Source organism: Watersipora subatra, chromosome 4 (genome assembly GCF_963576615.1).
Source record: "Watersipora subatra chromosome 4, tzWatSuba1.1, whole genome shotgun sequence".
Taxonomy (NCBI): domain Eukaryota; kingdom Metazoa; phylum Bryozoa; class Gymnolaemata; order Cheilostomatida; family Watersiporidae; genus Watersipora; species Watersipora subatra.
Genome location: NC_088711.1, coordinates 55307978 through 55329946, shown reverse-complemented (window position 1 = coordinate 55329946; position 21969 = coordinate 55307978). Strand labels below are relative to the sequence as shown.

At 31.3% G+C, this 21969-nt stretch overlaps 2 protein-coding genes across 2 annotated transcripts; one reads left to right on the top strand and one right to left on the bottom strand.

Moving 5' to 3' along the window:
• The first annotated feature begins 1043 nt into the window (after positions 1-1043).
• LOC137394365 (antistasin-like) lies at positions 1044-4455 on the top strand. The gene is made up of 8 exons (XM_068081077.1): positions 1044-1101; positions 1306-1446; positions 1653-1793; positions 2000-2140; positions 2352-2492; positions 2757-2903; positions 3562-3660; positions 4328-4455. Exons 1-8 carry the CDS (start codon positions 1044-1046, stop codon positions 4453-4455), a joined length of 996 nt encoding a protein of 331 aa, XP_067937178.1.
• An 8879-nt stretch (positions 4456-13334) lies between these two features.
• Positions 13335-16026, bottom strand: LOC137394364 (antistasin-like). Its single transcript, XM_068081076.1, has 6 exons — positions 15969-16026; positions 15621-15761; positions 15271-15411; positions 14813-14959; positions 14064-14166; positions 13335-13395 (listed from the first exon to the last, which is right to left on the bottom strand). Exons 1-6 carry the CDS (start codon positions 16024-16026, stop codon positions 13335-13337), a joined length of 651 nt encoding a protein of 216 aa, XP_067937177.1.
• Positions 16027-21969: the final 5943 nt, after the last annotated feature.

The window sequence follows — 21969 nt, the reverse complement described above, 5'->3', positions numbered from 1 at the left end:
GAAACATAATAATGATTGCTGACTCCAGAAAGCTGTCTTTAAAGTTACCTTTCAACTACATAACACAATGATTCCAATTTGTTGTCTTTTAAGCAACTTTCTTTTGGAAACAAGTTGTAATATTGTTACTCCAGGCTCACATTAAACTTAAAAGCATTTTAAAAGCTAATATCTTCTATAAGATTTGGATACAATCAATTTTTACATAGAGTAAAGAGTGTGAATAATTGCAATTAATACATCTAATGATATATATAAAATGTTCAGGGTAACTTTCACCGAATTGTATTAATAGGTTTTAATGTTGCACAGCCAATCACTAAGTATATGTTTAGTACTAATTCATATAGAAGAATTCATATATTTATATATAATATATATATATATATATAAATATATATATATATATATATATATCTATATATATCTATATATATATAAATGTAGGTAATCATATGAATAATCATAAAACTTGATTATATAGTGTAGATACAATGATTCATCTCTCCTTACTATTACTCCTAATGAATTTTAACAACTTGTTATTATTTTCAACATCAGTAAGAGTTAGTGAATCGAACTCAGATAGTAAATAATTCAAGAGATGAACAAATGTTTACATAATATGAGTTAGTTTTAAACTAACAAAGATATTGGTCAGACATTTTACTTACACGGTACAAGGTAAGTAACTTCTATGCATAAATATATCAATACAAATATATATAAATTAGACACGCGGATAAGAGTTGAACTACTTCCTAGAGCAATCATCTTATGTACAGACACAATGGGTTTATTTAATCTTGTAACACATACAATCATTGCAGGAATATTTAATAGTAATAAATATACATTCAATATAGAGAAGATTATTGATTAATAATTGGCTGTCATCGGGGAGTACAGGAAAATCATGCATTACAATCCATATTTGCTAATCTACTCGTTGCTATGGTAACGCACACAGTGTGTTTGTATATATAAAGATAGCTGAAAGTTATGTCTGTACACAGTCTTAGATTCACTCTAGAGTTGATAACATGCAGTATTTCGCTCTCCTTATATTACTTGTTGTCGCCATCGGTTACAGTGGTGCAAGTAAGAGATATTTACTGTATTACTCTTTTCAACCAGTATTATCTATCAATATTTTTCATGTCAATCTTTTACCTACTACATATGCTGTTTAAGGACACATTCAGATTTTTTATACCTCACAGTTATTTCATCTGATATAACATATATTACGATGTTTGAATTAGAGGTAAATACTGTATTTATGAGATTGTTAAACTGTTTTAGCGAATCCAGTTGGTCCGTTTAATGGAGACTTGAGACGTTGCCCATTCGCTCAAGATTGCGATATCACACGCTGTCCGTTTGGAGCTCAGACAGATAGATTTGGTTGTCCTCTTCAAGGGTGCCCATGCGCGCAAAACCCTAGTGAGTACACAGTGGTTAACTTGTTTATACTCATTATACATGTTGTATGTATTTTCTGACTTTTGTTTCATTTGGAAATTACTTTAAAAATAAACAATGAATAATGCATAATATTCTATTTGATAGTAAATTGCAATGAGTGGAAAACTACTTGTATGTTTCCGACAACTTTGGAATACAATACAAAATTTATTTATTAATTTTAGCGAATCAAGTTGGTCCAATTAATGGAGACTCCAGACGTTGCCCATTTGCTCAAGATTGTGATATCACACTCTGTCCATTTGGGGCCCAGACGGATAGATTTGGTTGTCCTCTTCAAGGGTGCCCATGCACGCAAACCCCTGGTGAGTATTCCATGGTTTACTTGTTTATACTCATTATACATGTTGTATGTATTTTCTGGTCTTTGTTTCATTTGGAAATCACTTTAAAAATAAACAATGAATGATGCATAATATTCTATTTGGTAGTAAAATGCAATGAGTAGAAAATTACTTGTATGTTTCCGATAACTTAGGAATACAATCAAAAATTTATTTATTAATTTTAGCGAATCAAGTTGGTCCAATTAATGGAGACTCCAGACTATGCCCATTCGCTCAAGATTGTGATTTCACACGCTGTCCATTTGGGGCCCAGACAGATAGATTTGGTTGTCCTCTTCAAGGGTGCCCATGCACACGAAACCCTAGTGAGTACACAGTGGTTTACTTGTTTAACTCATTTTTGTTTTTCTATGTTATATGCATATTCTGGCTTTTGCTTCATTTGGAAATTACTTTTAAAATAATCAATAAATTAGGCATAAGGTTCAGTTTGGTAGTAAATTAAACTGAGTAAAGATTTACTAATGTGTTACGGACAGCTTAGTTAGGTAATCAAAACTTATTAATCAATTTTAGCGAATCAAGTTGGTCCGTTTAATGGAGACTCGAGACGTTGCCCATTCGCTAAAGATTGTGATATCACACGCTGTCCGTTTGGAGCACAGACCGATAGACTCGGTTGTCCTCTTCCAGGTTGCCCATGTGGACCTGGTTTTAGTGAGTACTGCTTTACATTGAGTTTATTCTATTATTATACACTATACTCAAATCTTTATAAAAGTATAATTAAAGCGTTTTACAAAATTGCAACATTTTTTTATTTATACACAGCTTTACAAACGATATAGAATAATTTAAATTAGTGTCTTCGATGATGGCTTACTAGCTTTTCCAGACCTGTCATACTTCTGTTACCTATTTATATTTTTTACGGCACCTCCAGAACTTTCGAGTCTTTGTTAACTTCTGATCTTTTAACAGCTCCTCCAGACCTGTCATGCGTTTGTGTAACAGCTCCATGTAACTGCCCTGTAAGCTGTCCGAGACTATCCTGTCCTGTAAACTGTGCAGCAGGAAATGGTTGGGTGATCGGTCCTGATGGTTGCAACACGTGTCAGTGCAGACCTGGTAAGCTATTGACCTATTATAGCTTTAAGACTATAAAAAAAGTATTATCCATCTACATCGAGTGGATTATGTGTGCATAAATTATCTTGTTTTTAGTTCACATGGTATAATACAGAGTTCCATGTCTGTTTTACATCTTCTAATCAGCTCTTAGATTTTCACAACATTTCTTCTATAATGATCATATATATGTATTTACTGTAAATCTTCTACGCAATTCATATGTATTTACCGTATATATTCTACACATATCATATATCACGCCTTAAAAGTTGAGCTTGTTGAAAAAGTGATGATCACAGGAGATTTTAGACTTGATTGAACATTAAATTTTCAGGACCACTCTCTATCTGCCCAGCATTAACATGTCCAGCAAACATACGTTGTCCAAATGGGTTTACAGCGGATGTAAATGGATGTCCTACCTGCCAATGTAGTAAGTACATGTATACTGTTTTAGCTGCAGTAAAAAAGACTAACTTTTGACTTACATTTAGCAATGTATAATAATCACAAAAAATCCATTAATTAATTTCTTAGCAGTAACATAAACTGCAAAACAAATAACTATGGTTACAGACAAATAGACATCACTAAACTTATTAGAATTCACAGTTAGAGGACGTTCTCTTCAAGTGTTTTATGTCCGTTTATTTAGGACCATCTCCTGTCTGCCAAGCTCTGGTGTGTCCGGTAAACCTTCAATGTTCCAACGGTTTTGCACTTGACCAAACTGGATGTCCAACTTGCCAATGCAGTGAGTATGCTCTTATCATATAGAGTTATCTTGCTAATAAATAATACCTAAATGTAGTCAATTCTTATTACTCAATTTCATTTATAAAGTGTGAGTTCTGATCTTATTCGAATCTTAAACATTGTACTGTTTAAATCATACTTACTTTGCTGACATATATTGCACGAAGACTGTCATTTTCAAATTAACTCTAAACTAAATAAGTTCAATAACATTTTAGTCAGCAGATTACTGTTCTTATTATTGTTATTCTCTCATCATTATTAAAACTTACCTGTTTCATCAAAGTAGAAAATAGCTCTTTTATTAGAAGTGATCTACTTTCATAGCAAACACTCCTAATTTTTAAAAGCATAAGAAGTGTACAGACTATTATAAACTTAATATAGTTTTAGTTTCATAGCCGTTAGTCCTTATTTACAACATTATATAATCTGTTATTAGTGAAACTCATTAAGTCTATCGGATCTTTTTTATTGTCATCATGTCAGTCACGTCAAATTTTATTGAATTATTTTGATTAATAACATAGAATACTGTTTTCTCTTTACATTTTGAATGTTTTTAGTACAGAATTTGATGTTGTATTTATAAAATATATAAATGTAAATTCTGAGATTTTGTCTAAATGCGCTGTTGTTTTCATATTTTTATTCACTGATTGCAGACCCAACTGCCTGTCCTTTGGTGAGATGTACTGGTCCATGTCCTCTTGGTTTCCTCAGTGACCTAAATGGCTGCCAAACCTGCACTTGCAGTGAGTGTCATTTAGATCTTTTCATTGACTTTATTTAAGACTGGTGTTATGTGCCATTACATGTCAAGGAACAGTTTAGATAACAAATTATAAGAGAAGACAAATCTCCCTATACTAATGTATTATATACAGACTCTTAAATCTTGTTGATGATCTTATGCATTACCAACAATGTAGTCATAAGTTGTCCGCTTAATGTTTCTCAATCTTTGTCCAAGGAATCAAGACAAGAACCAGAAACTGTGTAGGTAATGGATGTCTTGGTAGAGATTTCCGAAAAAGGACATGCAGAAACAGAAGATGTTAAGGTAACAAAAATGTATTGTTTGTAAAAAAGATTCATTTTTGTGGTAAAATTTGGGTACATTAAAATCATAATATATTATATCAGAAGTGAGTTAAATATTTTTTAATTTTCTTTTTGTCAAGTTACCAACATGGAAAACAATTGCGCTGTGTTACTGAACATCCTCGCATTTATGATTTTGAACACATCTATATATATATTTCAAATTTCAGAGCTAAACTAATATTCTTTTCGATCAAATGATGAACAAGTTAGAATAAGATTAAATATTATACTGCTTCCGATTGTCGTATTCAAAGAGACTGTCACTCTGCATTATTAATCTCTGTTCGCTTTTGGCGTGCTTAGTTAATTCAACTGGTCAAGCTATATTATTTTTATCTAGCCTGTGGTACCAACTTTATCTAACTTGAACACAAAAATAATAAATTAAGACAAAAGCGAAGCCAAAAGTAGAAACTTTTTTTTATTTTTGGCATTAGCTTTCTAAACAGACATGCTCAAGAAAGTTGCATTATGCTGTAGTTTAATTTTGCAGGTTCGAAAAGCTTTACCTCTGCAAAATCGCCTTACCATGAAGATTCAAGCTTAAAGGCTTCATCATTAGTGTGGAACTTTCAACATGCTATGAACTGTTTTGTGAGGTTTCAATAATTTCTATGTTTTCTTCATTCATATACAAGAGATGGCCAGTCATATTTATGAAATACACAAAAATATGTTGCAGTACGCAGGCTTCATTAGTTTTTTGTTAACTGATGCCGGTTGCATGTTGTTAGTTGTTTTCTCTTGTTCTTTGACAATACAATGCCAGGTCTTTAAAGTCAACAGTTTTTTTCGTATAATAATATTGTTACCTTAGATTCATTAAACTACACATAATCTCCAACCAGTTTAAATTCAATCAACCAGTAGATCTACCAACCTGGACAGGGAGCCAAAGCTACTAGCTACAAAACTAATACAATACTTCCTTGAGCTTTAAAGGTTGACTTGCAACAAAATTTACATTACAGTTATTTGGTATGAAAAGATTCGCCATGTCTTACTCTGTTGTGTTGTAAGTGCCAAATATGTGGAAATGTGATTACAAGCTCTTGAAAGCTCAAAAACGAACAGCTGTTGTATATTGGAATCTCTTTGTTTCAATGACGTAACCACAAAGTTTTGTTATCGTCTTGTCACGTATGTTCTCACGTGAATTAAAAAGCCAATAAACAGCTCAATATAAAACTTATCGTAGTACTAGTTTATGACAAACACTTTGGGTTTTACCGAAGACACCGTATCAAATATAGATGCTCGCTACATTACAGTTTTTTTCGGCATTATTCAATCGTCAAGTCGTAACCTGATCATGTGACCAAATACTTCGCAAATAATTTTTGCAGCACTTTTCGATATTCACAGGTGACCAACAGACTCGTCATGATTATCGGATAATGATGTGTACTCCTTCGATCTAAGGTTAAAAAGTTTAACGATTTTTTACGGTAAGTTATGTCAGTGCTAAAAGTGACAGCATTACAGGGACGGTAAAACAGACGCATAAGAACAATAGACATAGTTTTATTGAATGCGTGCAGTATATTTGTGAAAATTATTCGACGAATAAGGTTGAAAAAAGTGTAAACAGAAACCATCTCTCACAACTACACCACATTTGAGCCCTTTTGGAAAGATTATCCAAACTATGGCGGTCTCGTGTGGCTGCAATTTCCTGTTCGTTTTTGAACTTTTAGGAGCTTGTAATCACATTTCCACATATTTTCCACCTACAACACAACAGAGTAAGACATGGTGAATCTTATCATATCCAATAACGGTAATGTGAATTTTGTTGCAAATCAACTTTTAAGCATATTTATTACCAAATGGTTATATAGATGAGTCAGGATATCAACTCACCATGTATTTATCACACAGTCTCAACACCGGTTGCACTTTGGATAGTCTGAAAATAAGTGAAGTCAATCTTTATCTATCCTATTCAAAAGTTACTTAGAAAACAAAGAGTGGTCTTATTATAGCTGGTCAAATGAGCTGAAATTGAAAAAAAACAACTTCTAATGCTAAGAAAACTTACATATTCATTGATTGAACTTAAATGGCAAATTATTAGGATAACAAGCCTTTGATTTTAGGTGGCTTTCAAGTTTATTCAGTGAGATATTCCTACGTGTCAGTGCATCAATTACTCTGTGTCAATAAATTTGAACATGTCAGATTTTTTACTTAAATTAACTTCATGTTGTTACATAATAAAGTTTAGTTTTCAACCAATAAATAACTGAATAAATGAAAAAGCCTTTTTAAAGAGATTGCATTCAATTCTTACAAAAAAAAATAATGGGTACCCAATTATCAACCAATGGTTTTAATTAGTACAATTATTCTATACGTATGTGGTATGTTTTACTCTGTCTACACAAATGGTTCTTAACCTTGTTGGCTATAATAAATCTCACCACTTTTGCTAAAACATTTGTTCAAAGATCTAAATAAACCAACGCAATGAATAAACTCACAACAAATTACATATTTGTTGTAATGTAAGTGTGTAATAATACACGAGTTTTTTGGTTCCTTTTGAAAGACCTTTTTTTGTAGTGCTAGTGTTCCCTAAGTTCTTTTTAAAGATGAGCCTACACAGAATCTTAGTAGAATTTATCATAAAGTATCGGTATTTTTTGATGTCTTGGGTTTTTTTACGTTTGAGAAACTCGAACTGCCAGGATGTTTAAAGATTAAACTGAACAAGACCTGATGACGGTTTAAATGTTCAAAAGGAAAAGTATGCGTAGAATGGTATTACTAGTTAGCAATGTTGCAATAGTTGATATTGACTGTTATGTTAAGTTGCAGCGGCTCTTGTCTTTATTCTTTCGGTCTATTAGCAACTAAGAGCGTCATAATTGCGCTTTGGCTTGAGCTGAGAATTTTAACAGTGATCAAGTTATATCGATTTCAACATTGAAGCATCCAAGAAATTAAATTCCCTTAAACATAAAAAACAATTGAAAATGTTGGAAAAATATTGATAATTGCTAATGAAGTCAACCAAAATTTGAACTTTATCTTGAATGCTCCTCCTGTTTAATTTGTTATTTACTACCATAAAAGTCATGTCTTTTGTTTCTCCACAGTTGAAGGTTACAAAACGAGTCCAAAAAATGGTCCAACTCATAAATTCCGCATGGTAGGTCATCACTCCAGCAATTGCACCGACCAACCACCATGGAACCATATTCATTACTGCTACCGATAGTTATAATTTGCCTTTGACCACGACCTCTGAGAATTTCTATTAGCTCGCTTAGACAACAGAGTACTAGTATAAATAATATATAAATACCGGTATGTATTATATTGATAGACACGAATATCTTTGCACGAGTCTTTTTCTCTTGTTTTTTATAGTTTTATTTTATAAAGATAACATAGAATCTTTGTAAAATCCTTTAACAATGTGTAAAAAGTTAGTCTCACATAAGATATAAATATACATGTATATAATAGAAGAAGGCCTAAATTTCAACAATTCCTAAGTAATATTGAGATGCTTCATATATAGAGGAAAGTCTCTCCTTTCAGTCAAGCAGAACTCATAGTCTCGCTTGAAATTGAATAAATTCAGCAACACAAAAATAGGGTAATACGAGTTTGGGCTAGATATTGCATGTTGATTTGTATGTATACATGTATATAAATATCATATATCAAAGGCGTGTCACATCAATGCTAGAGCAGAGTAATTCTTTGACACAAACAAGAATAATAAAGAAGTTTATTTTTTAGTTTATGAGAAAGTTGACAGTTTTACACTATCCTGCATGTATAGAAAGAGGTAAACTATAGCCATATTCAAGACTTGGAAGGATTATACTCATGATGGCTACTCATTAATATGTAGTTCATCTTATAGATAATACAATGACCAGCACTGGTCCATGTTAATACTATTCACTTGGTAGACCAAAGTTCATTAATATTGATCAGAAAATCATGAGAAATATTCATTGACTTGCACATTTTTATGCAGCTACAAGGTAACTGCTGAATTCCTATAATATCGATGTTATACATATAACATGTATTCCTGTAAGTGCCGATTTTGCTCAAAAAATGGAAATGTACTGTTTTCATTGTGTGTCTAATAATTCATAGACGGGCATCAGTTACTGTATAACAAGGGTGATTACTGAGTATAAACAAAAGTGTTGGATGAGGCAGCGAGATTTAAGTTAGTCCATAAGTGAAGTAAACCATTAATATATCTAGCTAACTTTTAACCTAGATTAAATCAATTCAACTTACTAAATTATCTTAGCTAGACTGTGTCTACCTGATCTGGCAGATTCCGTGAAAGAACCAAAGACCGTGTAAATAATTGTCTTGGTCGATATTTTCAAAGAAGGTCATGCAGAAACAAGAGATATTAAAGTATTATTCTGTTTTCTGAGCAGAGTTGTCCATGTACCTGGTTTTACCAATGGCCAGGTAAAGACTTTCCTCGATGCATAACGTCCAGTATATGATGGGGATTTCTTACCTCTGAGACAGGTGTACAGTGTGCCCTCAGGATACGACTTGACCTGTTCTGAGGTTCACATGGCATGCTAAAAAAATCCTAAGAAACTTTTAAGATTAAGATATATTTCCAGTTATTATTAAAATTATATTAAATTATATATATTTTATAGACAAGACAAAATTTTTTTTTATAAGTATAATGTCATATATTTACAGTGGTATATTACTATAAAGATAAAATTATATATGTTTATATATATAGTGATATAAATATGAATTTATTCAATCATATTAAATTAAACAGCTGAAAGTTCATGAGAAGATGGCACACTCAAACAGTCAAATACCAATATTGGCGTGACACAAAACAAATTGGTCTGTAACCATGTGTAACTGCACAACATTTCAAATTTATTTCACATTCATAATCTCGTGCGCATGAGCGATTGTTATTCCAGTTTGATGAATTGTGAAGAAGACATGTTCCTCGTGTGCCACCTCATGTATAAGTCACAACCAGTTTATGCACCCATACACAAAAATCTCATTCATTCTTTAAAAAATTGACTATTTCAGATTTTTGTATAGATGAAATAATAACTTTACACTAGAAGTTTTGCTGACACTGTTTTCACAATGGCTGAAAAAAAAACAGGAAAAAACATTTTTCTCAGCTCAGCAATTATCACACGTAAAACCCAATACATCCCTTTTAAAACAACTAGCAAAGTTGGAATTGGATTTTCTTCTAACGAAAAGCCAGACAATTTTTCTTAATTTGCTAACAACGATCCACAATATTACGGAACTAGCATCGTTCTGGCTTGTTTGATGAAGTAGGTTGAAAAAGTTTTTAATGGGCCTGCTAACAGTTAAAGCGAAGGTGAGAACTGAAACTTATAAGTGAGTAAACTTTAGTAATATGAAGTTAAAACTCAGTCAAATAGTGCAAAGTACAAAGTAAACCTTAGCTTTAAGTGCGTGTTTAGTAAGCTAAATTAAAATTAAATGAAATAAAATTTATGTTATTCGTACGTCTGTCTTGAGAGTAAAGTTTCTCTTTGGGTATACTTTAATGTTAAATTTTTTGTTGATCATTGCCACTAAATATACTGAAAACAATAAAACTTCTGTAGGTAAGCATAGTTACTAAGGTTAACATACTAGTTCGTCGCTAGCTTTGAATATGTACAACACTTATATAAAGTGTAGATTACTTTGACCATGGAATGTTTGAATAATATAATAACTATTGTTTCTATATTACTACATAAGATTTTTCCGCCATGCCATGTGAACCTTAGTACAGGTCAAGCCGTATGCTGAGGCAGGAAAGACCATGTACACGGACAACTCTGCTCAGAAAACTGAATATTACTTTAACATCTCTTGTTTCTGCATGATCTTCTTTAGAAATATTTACCACAACATCAATTATCTACATGGTTTTTGGTTCTTTTCCCGCATCTGCCAGAGCAGGTAGACTTGGTCTAGCTAAGATAATTTAGTAAGTTATATTGATTTAATCTAGCTTAAAAGTTTATGACATGTAAGTTTCGAAGGTAAGAACTTTTCACAAGACATACTGCAAGTAGTACAGTGTAATGTTATATTTTTTTGCAGATCATAACAACTAAATACACTCAAGTTACCTAGATATAATAATGGTTTACTATATTTATATTTCAGCAATTGCCGCCTAGCTGAAAAAAAAGTGTCAGTCTATGAATATTTCTCATGATTTTCTGATCAATATAAACAAACTTTGGTCTACCAAGTAAATAGTATTAACATGGTTCAATGCTGGTCATTGCTTTACCTATAAGATTAACTACATAATAATGAAAAGCCATCATGGGTATAATCCTTCCAAGTCCTGAATATGGTTATAGTTTACCTCTTTCTATACATGCAGGATATTGTAACACTGTAAACTTTCTTACAAACTAAAGACAAATTTCTTTATTATTTTTGTTTATCTCAAAGAATTACTCTGCTCTAGCATTGATGTAACATGCATTTGATATATAAAATTATGCATTTATATATAAATACAAATCTATATGCGATGTCTAACCCAACATCGTGTTACCCTACTTGGTGTTGCAGAGTTTATACAAATTACATGTAAAGTGAGAGTTTGAGTTCTGCTGGACTGAAAGGAGAGACTTTCCTCTACATAAAACATCTCAATATTATTTGGGATTTGTCAGAATTTAGGCCTTCTTCTATTATATACATGTATAATTATATCTTATGTACACGTACAAGACTATCTTTTTAAATACTGTAAAAGCATTTTATAAAGATTGTATGTTTTCTTAAAAAAAAAACTTTTAAAAGCAAGACAAAGACACTCGTGCAAAATATATTCGTGTCTATCGATATAATACATACCGGTATTTATATATTATTTATAGTAGTAATCTGGTGTTCTAGCGAGCTAATATAGATTCTCCGAGGTCGGGTCAAGGGCAAGTAATAACTATCGGTTTTAGTAATCTAAACGGTTCTATGGTGGCTGGTTGGTGCAATTGCTATTTTTAATACCATTCCACGCGTACTTTGCTTTTGAACATTTTAACTGTGATCAAGTTTTGTTCCGTTTAATCTCAGAACATCCTGGCAGTTTGATTTTCTCAAACGTAAACAAAATCCAAAAACATAGAAAAATACTGATACTTTATAATAAAATCTACTAAGATTAATTAACTCTTTGGAAATATATATGTTTAGAGCTCAAGGAAGTATAGTACTAGTTTTGCAGCTAGTAGCTTTGGCTCCCCGTCCAGGGTGGTAGACTGGTTGATTGACTTTAAACTGGTTGGAGAATATGCGTAGTTTAATGCATCTAAGGTAACAAATTTATTATACAAATAGAAACAGCTGACTTTAAAGACCTGGCGTCATATTGTCAAAGAACAGGAGAGAACAACTAACAACATGCAACCAGCATCAGTTAACAAAAAATTAATGAAACCTGCGAACTGTGGCATATTCCTGTATATTTCATAAATATGACTGGCCATCTTTTGTATATAAATGAAGAAAGCATAGAAATTATTGAAGCTGCACAAACAGTTCATAGCGTGTCGAGGTTTCCATAGTACAGATGAAGTCTTGAGGCTTGAATCTTCATTGTAAAATAATTTTGCAGAGGTTGAGCTTAGCAAACCTGCAAAAATAAACCACAGCGCAATGCAACTTTCTTGAGCATGTTTCTTTAGAAAGCTACAACCAAAAATACAATAATTTTTTTCTATTGGACCACACTTCTGTTTTAAAATAAGATAAGATAGCTTGACCATTTTTTTTAACTAAGTACACCAGAAGCGAACAGAAGTTAATAATGCAGAGTGACAGTCTGTTTTAATATGGCAATCGGAAACAATATAATAATTAATCTTAATCTAACTTGTTCATCACTTGATATGATCAAAATAAGAGAATATTGGTCTAGCTCTGAAATTTGAGATACATATAGATGTGTTCAAAATCATAAACACAAGAATGCTCAGTATCACAGCGTAATTACATTATTTTTCATGTCAGAGACTCGACAATTAAAAATTAAAAAAATATATATTTGACTTCTGATATAATATAATATGATTTTAAGGTACCCAAAAATTACCACAAAAAGTGATTCTGTTTTTTCACAACGTTATGCTCAGAATAAAGAATATTACCTTAACATCTTTTGTTTCTGCATGTCCTTCTTTGGAAATCTCTACCAAGACATCCATTACCTACACAGTTTCTGGTTCTTTTCCCGCATGTACCAAAACAGCTAGACCATGGTCCCCAAGCATTCCACTGATTGGTTCCTTGGACTAAAACAAAGATTGAGAAACATTTAGCGGACAACTTATGACTACATTGTTGGTAATGCATAAGACCATCAACGAGATTTAAGAGTCTGTATATCATACAGTATAGTGAGATTTGTCTTCTCTTATACTTTGTTCCCTAAACTGTTCATTGACGTGTAATGGAGCATAACAACAGTTTTAGATAAGGTCCATGAAAAGATCTAATAGACACTCACTGCAAGTGCAGGTTTGGCAGCCATTTAGGTCACTGAGGAAACCAAGAGGACATGGTCCAGTACATCTCATCAAAGGACAGGCAGTTGGGTCTGCAATCAGTGCATAAAAATATGAAAATAACAGCGCATTTAGACAAAACCTCCAAATGTACAATTATATGCTGTATATAGACAAAATGATATTTTGTACTTAAGAACATTAAGATGTAAAGAAAAAACAATTATACTCTATGTTATTAATCAAATTAACTCAATAAAGTTTGGCGTGACTGACATCATGACAATAAAAAAGACTTGGTAGACTCATATAATTTCACTAATAACAGATTATATAATGCTGTAAGTTAGAACCAGAGGCTATGAAATTAAAATAATGTCAGGTTTATAATATAGCCTGTACATTTTTTATGCTTTTAAAATTTAGGAGTGTTTGCTATGAAAGTAAATAACTTCTTAATAAAAGAGCTATTTTCTATTTAAATGAAACAGGTGAGTTTGAACAATGATGAGAGAATAACAATATTAAGGACAATAATATGATGAGTAAATGTTATTGAACTTATTTATTACAGAGTAAAATTGAAAATGACAGTATTTGTGCAATATATGTTAGCAAAGTAAGTATGATTTAAACAGTACAATGTTTAAGATTCGAATGAGATCAGAACTCACACTTTATAAATGAATTTGAGTAATAAGAATTGACTACCTTTAGGTATTATTTATTAGCAAGATAACTCTATATGATAAGAGCATACTCAATGCATTGGCAAGTTGGACATCCAGTTTGGTCAAGTGCAAAACCGTTGGAACATTGAAGGTTTACCGGACACACCAGAACTGGGCAGACAGGAGATGGTCCTGAAACAACAGACACAAAACACTTGAAGAGAGTGTCATCTAACTGTGAACTGGAATAAGTTTAAAAATGTTTATTTTTCTGTAACCATAGTTATTCGTTCTGTGGTTGATGTTACTGCTAAGAAATTAATGGATAGATTTCTGTGATTATTATACTCTTAAATGTAAGAGAAGAGTTATTCATTACTATGGCAGCTAAAACAGTTTACTTACTACATTGGCAGGTAGGACATCTATTTACATCTGCTATAAACCCATTTAGACAACGAAGGTTTGCGGGGCATGTTAATGCTGGGCAGATAGAGAGTGGTCCTGAAAATTAAATGTTCAATCAAGTCTAAAATCTCCTGTGATCATCACTTTTTCAACAAGCTCAATTTTTCAAACGTGATATATGATATGTGTCGAATATATACGGTGAATACATATGAACTGTGTAGAAGATTTACAGTAAATATATATGATCATTATAGAAGAAATGTTGTGAAAATTTAAGAGCTGATTAGAAGGTGTACAACAGACATGGAACTTTGTATTATACCATGTGATCTAAAAACAAGATAATACATACACACCTAATCCACTGGATGTAGATGGATAACAAATTTCATTTTTGTCTTGAAGTTATAATACGCCAATAGCTCACCAGGTCTGCACTGACACGTGCTGCAACCATCAGGACTGATCACCCAACCATTTCCTGCAGCGCAGTTTACAGGACATGATAGTCTTGGACAGCTTACAGGGCAGTTACATGGAGTTGTTGCACAAACGCATGACAGGTCTGGAGGAGCTGTGAAAATATCAGAAAGTAAAAAAAATATGACAGGTCTGGAAAAGCTGTAAAAAATCAGAAGGTAACAAAAACACAAAAGGTCTGGAGGAACTGTAAAAAAGATATCCAGGTAATATACGTATGACAGGTCTGAAAAAGTTAGTAGACCACCATAGAATATGCTAATTAATATCAGTGCGAATCGTTTGCAAAGCTGTGTATAAAATAAAAAACTTTGGCAATTTTGTAAAACGCCTTAATTATACTTTTATAAATTTTTGGATACAATATATAATATTAGAAAAGACACAATGTAAAGCTGTACTCACTAAAACCAGGTCCACACGGGCACCCTTGAAGAGGACAACCGAGTCTATCTGTCTGTGTTCCAAATGGACAGCGTGGGATATCACAATCTTGAGTGAATGGGCAACGTCTCGAGTCTCCATTAAACGGACCAACTGGATTCGCTAAAATTGAATAATAAGTTTTTGATTATATCACTAAGCTGTTCGCAACAAATTAGTAAATTTTTACTCCGTTTATTTAAATACTAAATTGAACATTTTGCCTTATTTAATGATTATTTTAAAATTAATTTTCAATTGAAGCAAAAGCCAGAGTATGCATATAACACAAACAAAAAATGAGTAAAACAAGTAAACCACGATGTACTCACTAGGGTTTTGTATGCATGGGCACCCTTGAAGAGGACAACCAAATCTATCTGTCTGGGCCCCAAATGGACAGCGTGTGAAATCGCAATCCTGAGCGAATAGACAACGTCTCAAGTCTCCATTAAACGAACCAACTGGACTCGCTGAAACAGTTTAACAATCCCGTGAATACAGTATTTACTTCTAATTCAAATATCATACCATATGTTATAATATAGGAGAAAAAACTGTGAGGGATAAAAAATCTGAATTTGTTCTTAAACAACAGATATAGTAGGTAAAAGATTGACATGAAAAAATATTGATAGACAATTCCGGTTGAAAAAAGTAATACAGTAAATATCTCTTACTTGCACCACTGTAACCGATGGCGACAACAAGTAATATAAGGAGAGCAAAATACTGCATGTTGTCAACTATAGAGTAAAATTAAGACTGTGTACAGACATAACTTTCAGCTATCTTTATATATAAAAACACACTGCGTGCGTTACCATAGCGACTAGTAGATTAGCGATATGGATTGTAATGCATAATTTTTATGTACTCCCTGATGACAGCCAATTATTAATCACTAATCTTCTCTATATTGAATGTATATCTATTACTAGTAAATATTCCTGCAATGATTGTATGTGTCACAGGTTTTAATAAACTCATTGTGTCTGTACATGGGATGGTTGATCTAGGAAGTAATTCAACCCTTATCCGTGTGTCCAATTTAATTATATTTTTATTGATATACTTATGCATAGAAGTTACTTACCTTGTACCGTGTAAGTAGAATGTCTGACCAATATCCTTGTTAGTTTAAAGCTAACTAATATTATGTAGACTCTTGTTCATCTCTCAAATAGTTTACTATCTGAGTTTAATTCACTAATTCTTACTGATATTTAAAATCATAAAAAGTTATTAAAATTTATTAGGAGTAATAGTAAGGAGAGATTAATCATTGTATCTACAGTATATATTAAACTTTTTATATATTACAGGTGTGATAGTAAACACAACATGAAAATCTAATAAAGATGTGGCAGGAACCTTCAACATTTTCTATATATGTAATAATTGCATTTTTTCACACTCTTTACTCTATGTAAAAATCGATTGTAGCCAAATATTATAGAAAGCATCAGTTTTAAAAGGCTTTTTAAGTTTAATGTGAGCCTGGAGCAACGATATTAAAATTTGTTTCCAAAAGAAAGCTGCTTGACAAAACATTTGAAACATTGTGTTATGTTGTTGCTAAAAAGTGTGGCTTGTTAAAGAACTGTGAGTTAACCAACCAGATATCTAGGGCATGAATAATAGAATATGTACATGTATGTCACTGATGTAGTTGAAAGGTAACTTTAAAGACAACTTTCTGGTGTCTGCCAACATTATTATGTTTCAACCCAATGAAAACAAGTATTCCCACTACCTAAAACACTTTTCTCATGGTACATGTATATGTATTTTGAATATGAGAATGGCAAATGTTGTTATGCGTTACATACAAATCAATTTTGTATGCAAAGGCCTTATTATTACCAGTATCATTGTATTCAAAGATTTGATGGATAGCTTTTAGTAAAACAATAAATTTTTTATTTACGCTCACTTCTATGTAAAAAAAGTTATTATTAATTAAGCATATTCAGGACTTTTATTTTGTTTTCTCAGTTTGCATGTATTTTATATTTTATTTTCTCAGTTTGCATGAATTTTATCGTTACCAATTAATATTGTATTGTAATTGTAGCAAAGCAGACTTAATTTAGCTATTACTTGCTAATTATTTCACATCTAGACCTTTTCATAGTTGTTTTATTTTTATAATTTATTTTACATGCACAAAATAATTTCTTTATGATATAAAGTTTGAAAGTTACAGTTGTTTGACAAAGTCTGAAAACCTTTACAGGTGTCTTTATGTTTTCTCCTAATTTATTCCAACTACACAAAACACTACAAAAACAACTACACAGTCGATACTAGTGCAGATGGAAAAGTGATATATCACACAGTTTTTGTCTGACTGAACGGAGAGACTGTCGAAGCTCTTCCCATAAATGTGCACATGAGAAGAATTGACCTTGACTCCATAGATAATAATTGAACATTACACAACAATATTTTTAACATATATATATATTTTTATTGATATAGTTATGCATAGAAGTTACTTACGTTGTACCGTATAACTAGAATTTCTGACCGATATTCTTGTTAGTTTAAAGCTGACTAATATTATGTAGACTCTTGTTCTTCTCTCAAATAGTTTACTATCTGAGTTTGATTCACTAATACTTACTGATGTTTAAAATAATAAAATGTGACAAAAATCCCTTAGAATTAATAGTCAGGAGAAATGAATCATTGTATCTACAGTATAAAATCAGCTTTTTATATATTACAGGTGCAAAAGTAAACGCAACCAGAAAATCTAATAACAATGTGGAAGTAACCCTCAACATTTTATATACAGTATGTAATAATTGCATTTATTCACACCCTTTACTCTATGTAAAAATCGATTGTAGCCAAATATTATAGAAAATCTCAGTTTTAAAATGCTTTTAAGTTTAATGAGAGCCTGGAGTAACAATATTAGAATTTGTTTCCGAAAGAAAGTTGCTTGACAAACAATTTAAGCCATGACAAATAATTTAGCCATTATACTTGCTAATTATTTCACATCTAAACCCTTTCATAGCTGTTTTATTTTTTTTAATTTATTCGACTTGCACAAAATAATTTCTTTATGATATAAAATTTGAGAGTTACAGTTGTTTGACCAAGTTTGAAAACTTTCACAGTTGTTTTTATGTTTTCTCCTAATTTATTCCAACTACACAAACACTACAAAAACGACTACACGATCGATAATAGTGCAAATATAAAAATGATATATCACACAGTTTTTGTCTGACTGAACGGAGAGACTGTCGAAGCTCTTCCCATAAATGTGCACATGAGAAGAATTGACCTTGACTCCATAGATAATAATTGAACATTACACAACAATATTTTTAACAGGGGCATCATAATGTTTGGGCGAATTGCTAAAATAATTAACGTGTAGTTATGGTATATCGAATATGATCTCCTTAAATCAAAATTTTCTAACAGGAGAATGGGTGTGAAAGTGTGATAGAAATACTAAAGTCATAGCTATAGCAAGACAATAAAAACGAAAAAGACACACATGACCAATTTTCTCGCTACCTTGTTTAACACTTTGTATAAAGTTAGTATTTACTGTTGCTCCAAGAGATGTCTGTCTATAAATCTTTAGACTCGCAATGACAGCTGCACATTTTCATTCTTTTTGAGCAAAGTCAGCGCTTAGAGGAATACATGTTACCTGTATAACACTGGTATTATAAGATTTCAGCAGTTACCTTGTAACTGAATAAAATAGGTAAGTCTATGGATATTTCTCATGATTTTCTGATCAATATAAATGAACTTTGGTCTATCAAGTGAATAGTATTAACATGGTTCAATGCTGGTCATTGCTTTACCTATAAGATTAACTACATATTAATGAGTAGCCATCATGGATATAATCCTTCCAAGTCTTGGATATGGTTATAGTTTACCATTTTCTATACCTGCAGGATATTGTAAAACTGTCAATTTTCTCATAATCTAAAAAATAAATTTTTTCATTGCACTTGTTTATCTTGAACAATTACTCTTCTTTAGCATAGATGTAACACGTATTTGATATGAGAGTACTTTAGGTGAGTGCTCAAACTCCCAGGTCTCTGGTAGGAGATCCGAGTTAGAGCAGACTTTACCCCCATACGGGTTAACCGAGGTGAGGAAACAATTTTATATATAGATAAAAAAAAATATATATATACATAATTATTCAAATGTATCCTACTTGAAACTAAAATCAGAGTGCTCAACATAGGATGGAGCAGTATAAATTGGAAATTCAAATAGCTGTTATTTGACTTTTATATTGGAAAGTCAAATAGGGCTATTTGACTTTCCAATATATACATAATTATATATAGGAAAAGTAAGTTAGATCACAGCCAGAACAAAGTAAATCTTTAAAAAAATGAGAGATTTAAAATAGAATATTTAGTAAATATATATATATATAATTAAGTAAATATATATACATAATTATATATATATTTAATTATGTATATATAATATATACATAATTATATATATATATTTATTAATTTGTATTGATATATAATATATATATATATATTTATATATACATAAACACTTAAATATGTTAACATTGCAGAGTCATAATAGCATAGCTCCTTACTGAACAATTTAAATTCATGTTCTACATGCATATGCATAACTTTTACTGCTAATGCTTATTGCAACAATAGAGCTTTTAGAAAACAAAAGAAGCATTGACTGTATTTAAATCAGCATGTGATATACCTTACCTTTCCATATTTAATCAGCTCAGTGGTTTCCCTGAATTTGTCATTTCATAGATTGTTTTGTTAATATTAACCTTTAGCTATACAGAACTGCTTGAAATTTTTATTAGAGATTCTTTTAGCTTTCGAAAACATTAAATTAAAAATGAGGATTTATTAATGTAATATTTGTTTCAAATTGCAGTTATTAGATCTCTGAAAGAAATATAGAAACAGGTATATTTCTATGGAAAGTTTTCACTAGAACTAAACTATAACCTTACAGGAAACTGGCGACATCACAAAAACTTTCGTGGTTTTATGATAATAAATAAATAATGATTCCTGTAACAAAGAGACATCTATAGAAATAATTACAATCATGCAAATTTTCAGCGTGTTTCAGCTCTTATTTTTATATATCATTCTTATTCTTTGAATATCATAACTTTTATAAATCTAATAATTCTCCATCTTTTCTCAGTTACAGTTTATAAATGATTATAGTTAGAATCTAGGATATGCCGGTATCAACAATGGTCATGGTTCATTTTATAAGATTAGCTACATATTAATAGCCATCATGGATGTAATCCTTCCATGTCCTGATTATTGTTATAATCTGTAATTTCAAATGCAAGGAGGTTATTGTAGGACCGTCTGATTGGATACCAAGTTACTAAATATTCTATTTTAAATCTCTCATTTTTTTAAAGAGTTATTTTGTTCTGGCTGTGATCTAAGTCACTTTTCCTATACATGATATGTATCTAAGTATTTCATATCTAACCTATCAATGGTTATAACTTAATACATGTGTACTAACATAACAGCCATCTGGGTGCATACCCAAGCACACAATACCTGTTTTCATTGGGTTGAAACATAATAATGATTGCTGACTCCAGAAAGCTGTCTTTAAAGTTACCTTTCAACTACATCAGTTATACTATAAATGTACATAATGTATTATTCATGCTCTAAAAATCTAGGTGTTTAACTCACTTTTCTCTAACAAGCCACACTTTTTTTAACAACAACATAACACAATGATTCCAATTTGTTGTCTTTTAAGCAACTTTCTTTTGGAAACAAGTTGTAATATTGTTACTCCAAGCTCACATTAAACTTAAAAGCATTTTAAAAGCTAATACCTTCTATAAGATTTGGATACAATCGATTTTTACATAGAGTAAAGAGTGTGAATAATTGCAATTAATACATCTAATGATATATATAAAATGTTCAGGGTAACTTTCACCGAATTGTATTAATAGGTTTTAATGTTGCACAGCCAATCACTAAGTATATGTTTAGTACTAATTCATATAGAAGAATTCATATATTTATATATAATATATATATATATATAAATATATATATATATATATATCTATATATATATAAATGTAGGTAATCATATGAATAATCATAAAACTTGATTATATAGTGTAGATACAATGATTCATCTCTCCTTACTATTACTCCTAATGAATTTTAACAACTTGTTATTATTTTCAACATCAGTAAGAGTTAGTGAATCGAACTCAGATAGTAAATAATTCAAGAGATGAACAAATGTTTACATAATATGAGTTAGTTTTAAACTAACAAAGATATTGGTCAGACATTTTACTTACACGGTACAAGGTAAGTAACTTCTATGCATAAATATATCAATACAAATATATATAAATTAGACACGCGGATAAGAGTTGAACTACTTCCTAGAGCAATCATCTTATGTACAGACACAATGGGTTTATTTAATCTTGTGACACATACAATCATTGCAGGAATATTTAATAGTAATAAATATACATTCAATATAGAGAAGATTATTGATTAATAATTGGCTGTCATCGGGGAGTACAGGAAAATCATGCATTACAATCCATATTTGCTAATCTACTCGTTGCTATGGTAACGCACACAGTGTGTTTGTATATATAAAGAT

What these genes read in the sequence shown, in the direction of transcription:
- LOC137394365 (XM_068081077.1), top strand. Translation starts at nt 1,044, where the DNA reads ATGCAGTATTTCGCTCTCCTTATATTACTTGTTGTCGCCATCGGTTAC. An exon ending in CCCATGCACACGAAACCCTA is followed by an intron (nt 2,141 to 2,351) that starts GTGAGTACACAG and finishes AATCAATTTTAG; the next exon opens with CGAATCAAGTTGGTCCGTTT. An exon ending in CCCATGTGGACCTGGTTTTA is followed by an intron (nt 2,493 to 2,756) that starts GTGAGTACTGCT and finishes ATCTTTTAACAG; the next exon opens with CTCCTCCAGACCTGTCATGC.
- LOC137394364 (XM_068081076.1), bottom strand. Translation starts at nt 16,026, where the DNA reads ATGCAGTATTTTGCTCTCCTTATATTACTTGTTGTCGCCATCGGTTAC. An exon ending in CCCATGCATACAAAACCCTA is followed by an intron (nt 15,412 to 15,620) that starts GTGAGTACATCG and finishes ATTCAATTTTAG; the next exon opens with CGAATCCAGTTGGTCCGTTT. An exon ending in CCCGTGTGGACCTGGTTTTA is followed by an intron (nt 14,960 to 15,270) that starts GTGAGTACAGCT and finishes ATATTTTCACAG; the next exon opens with CTCCTCCAGACCTGTCATGC.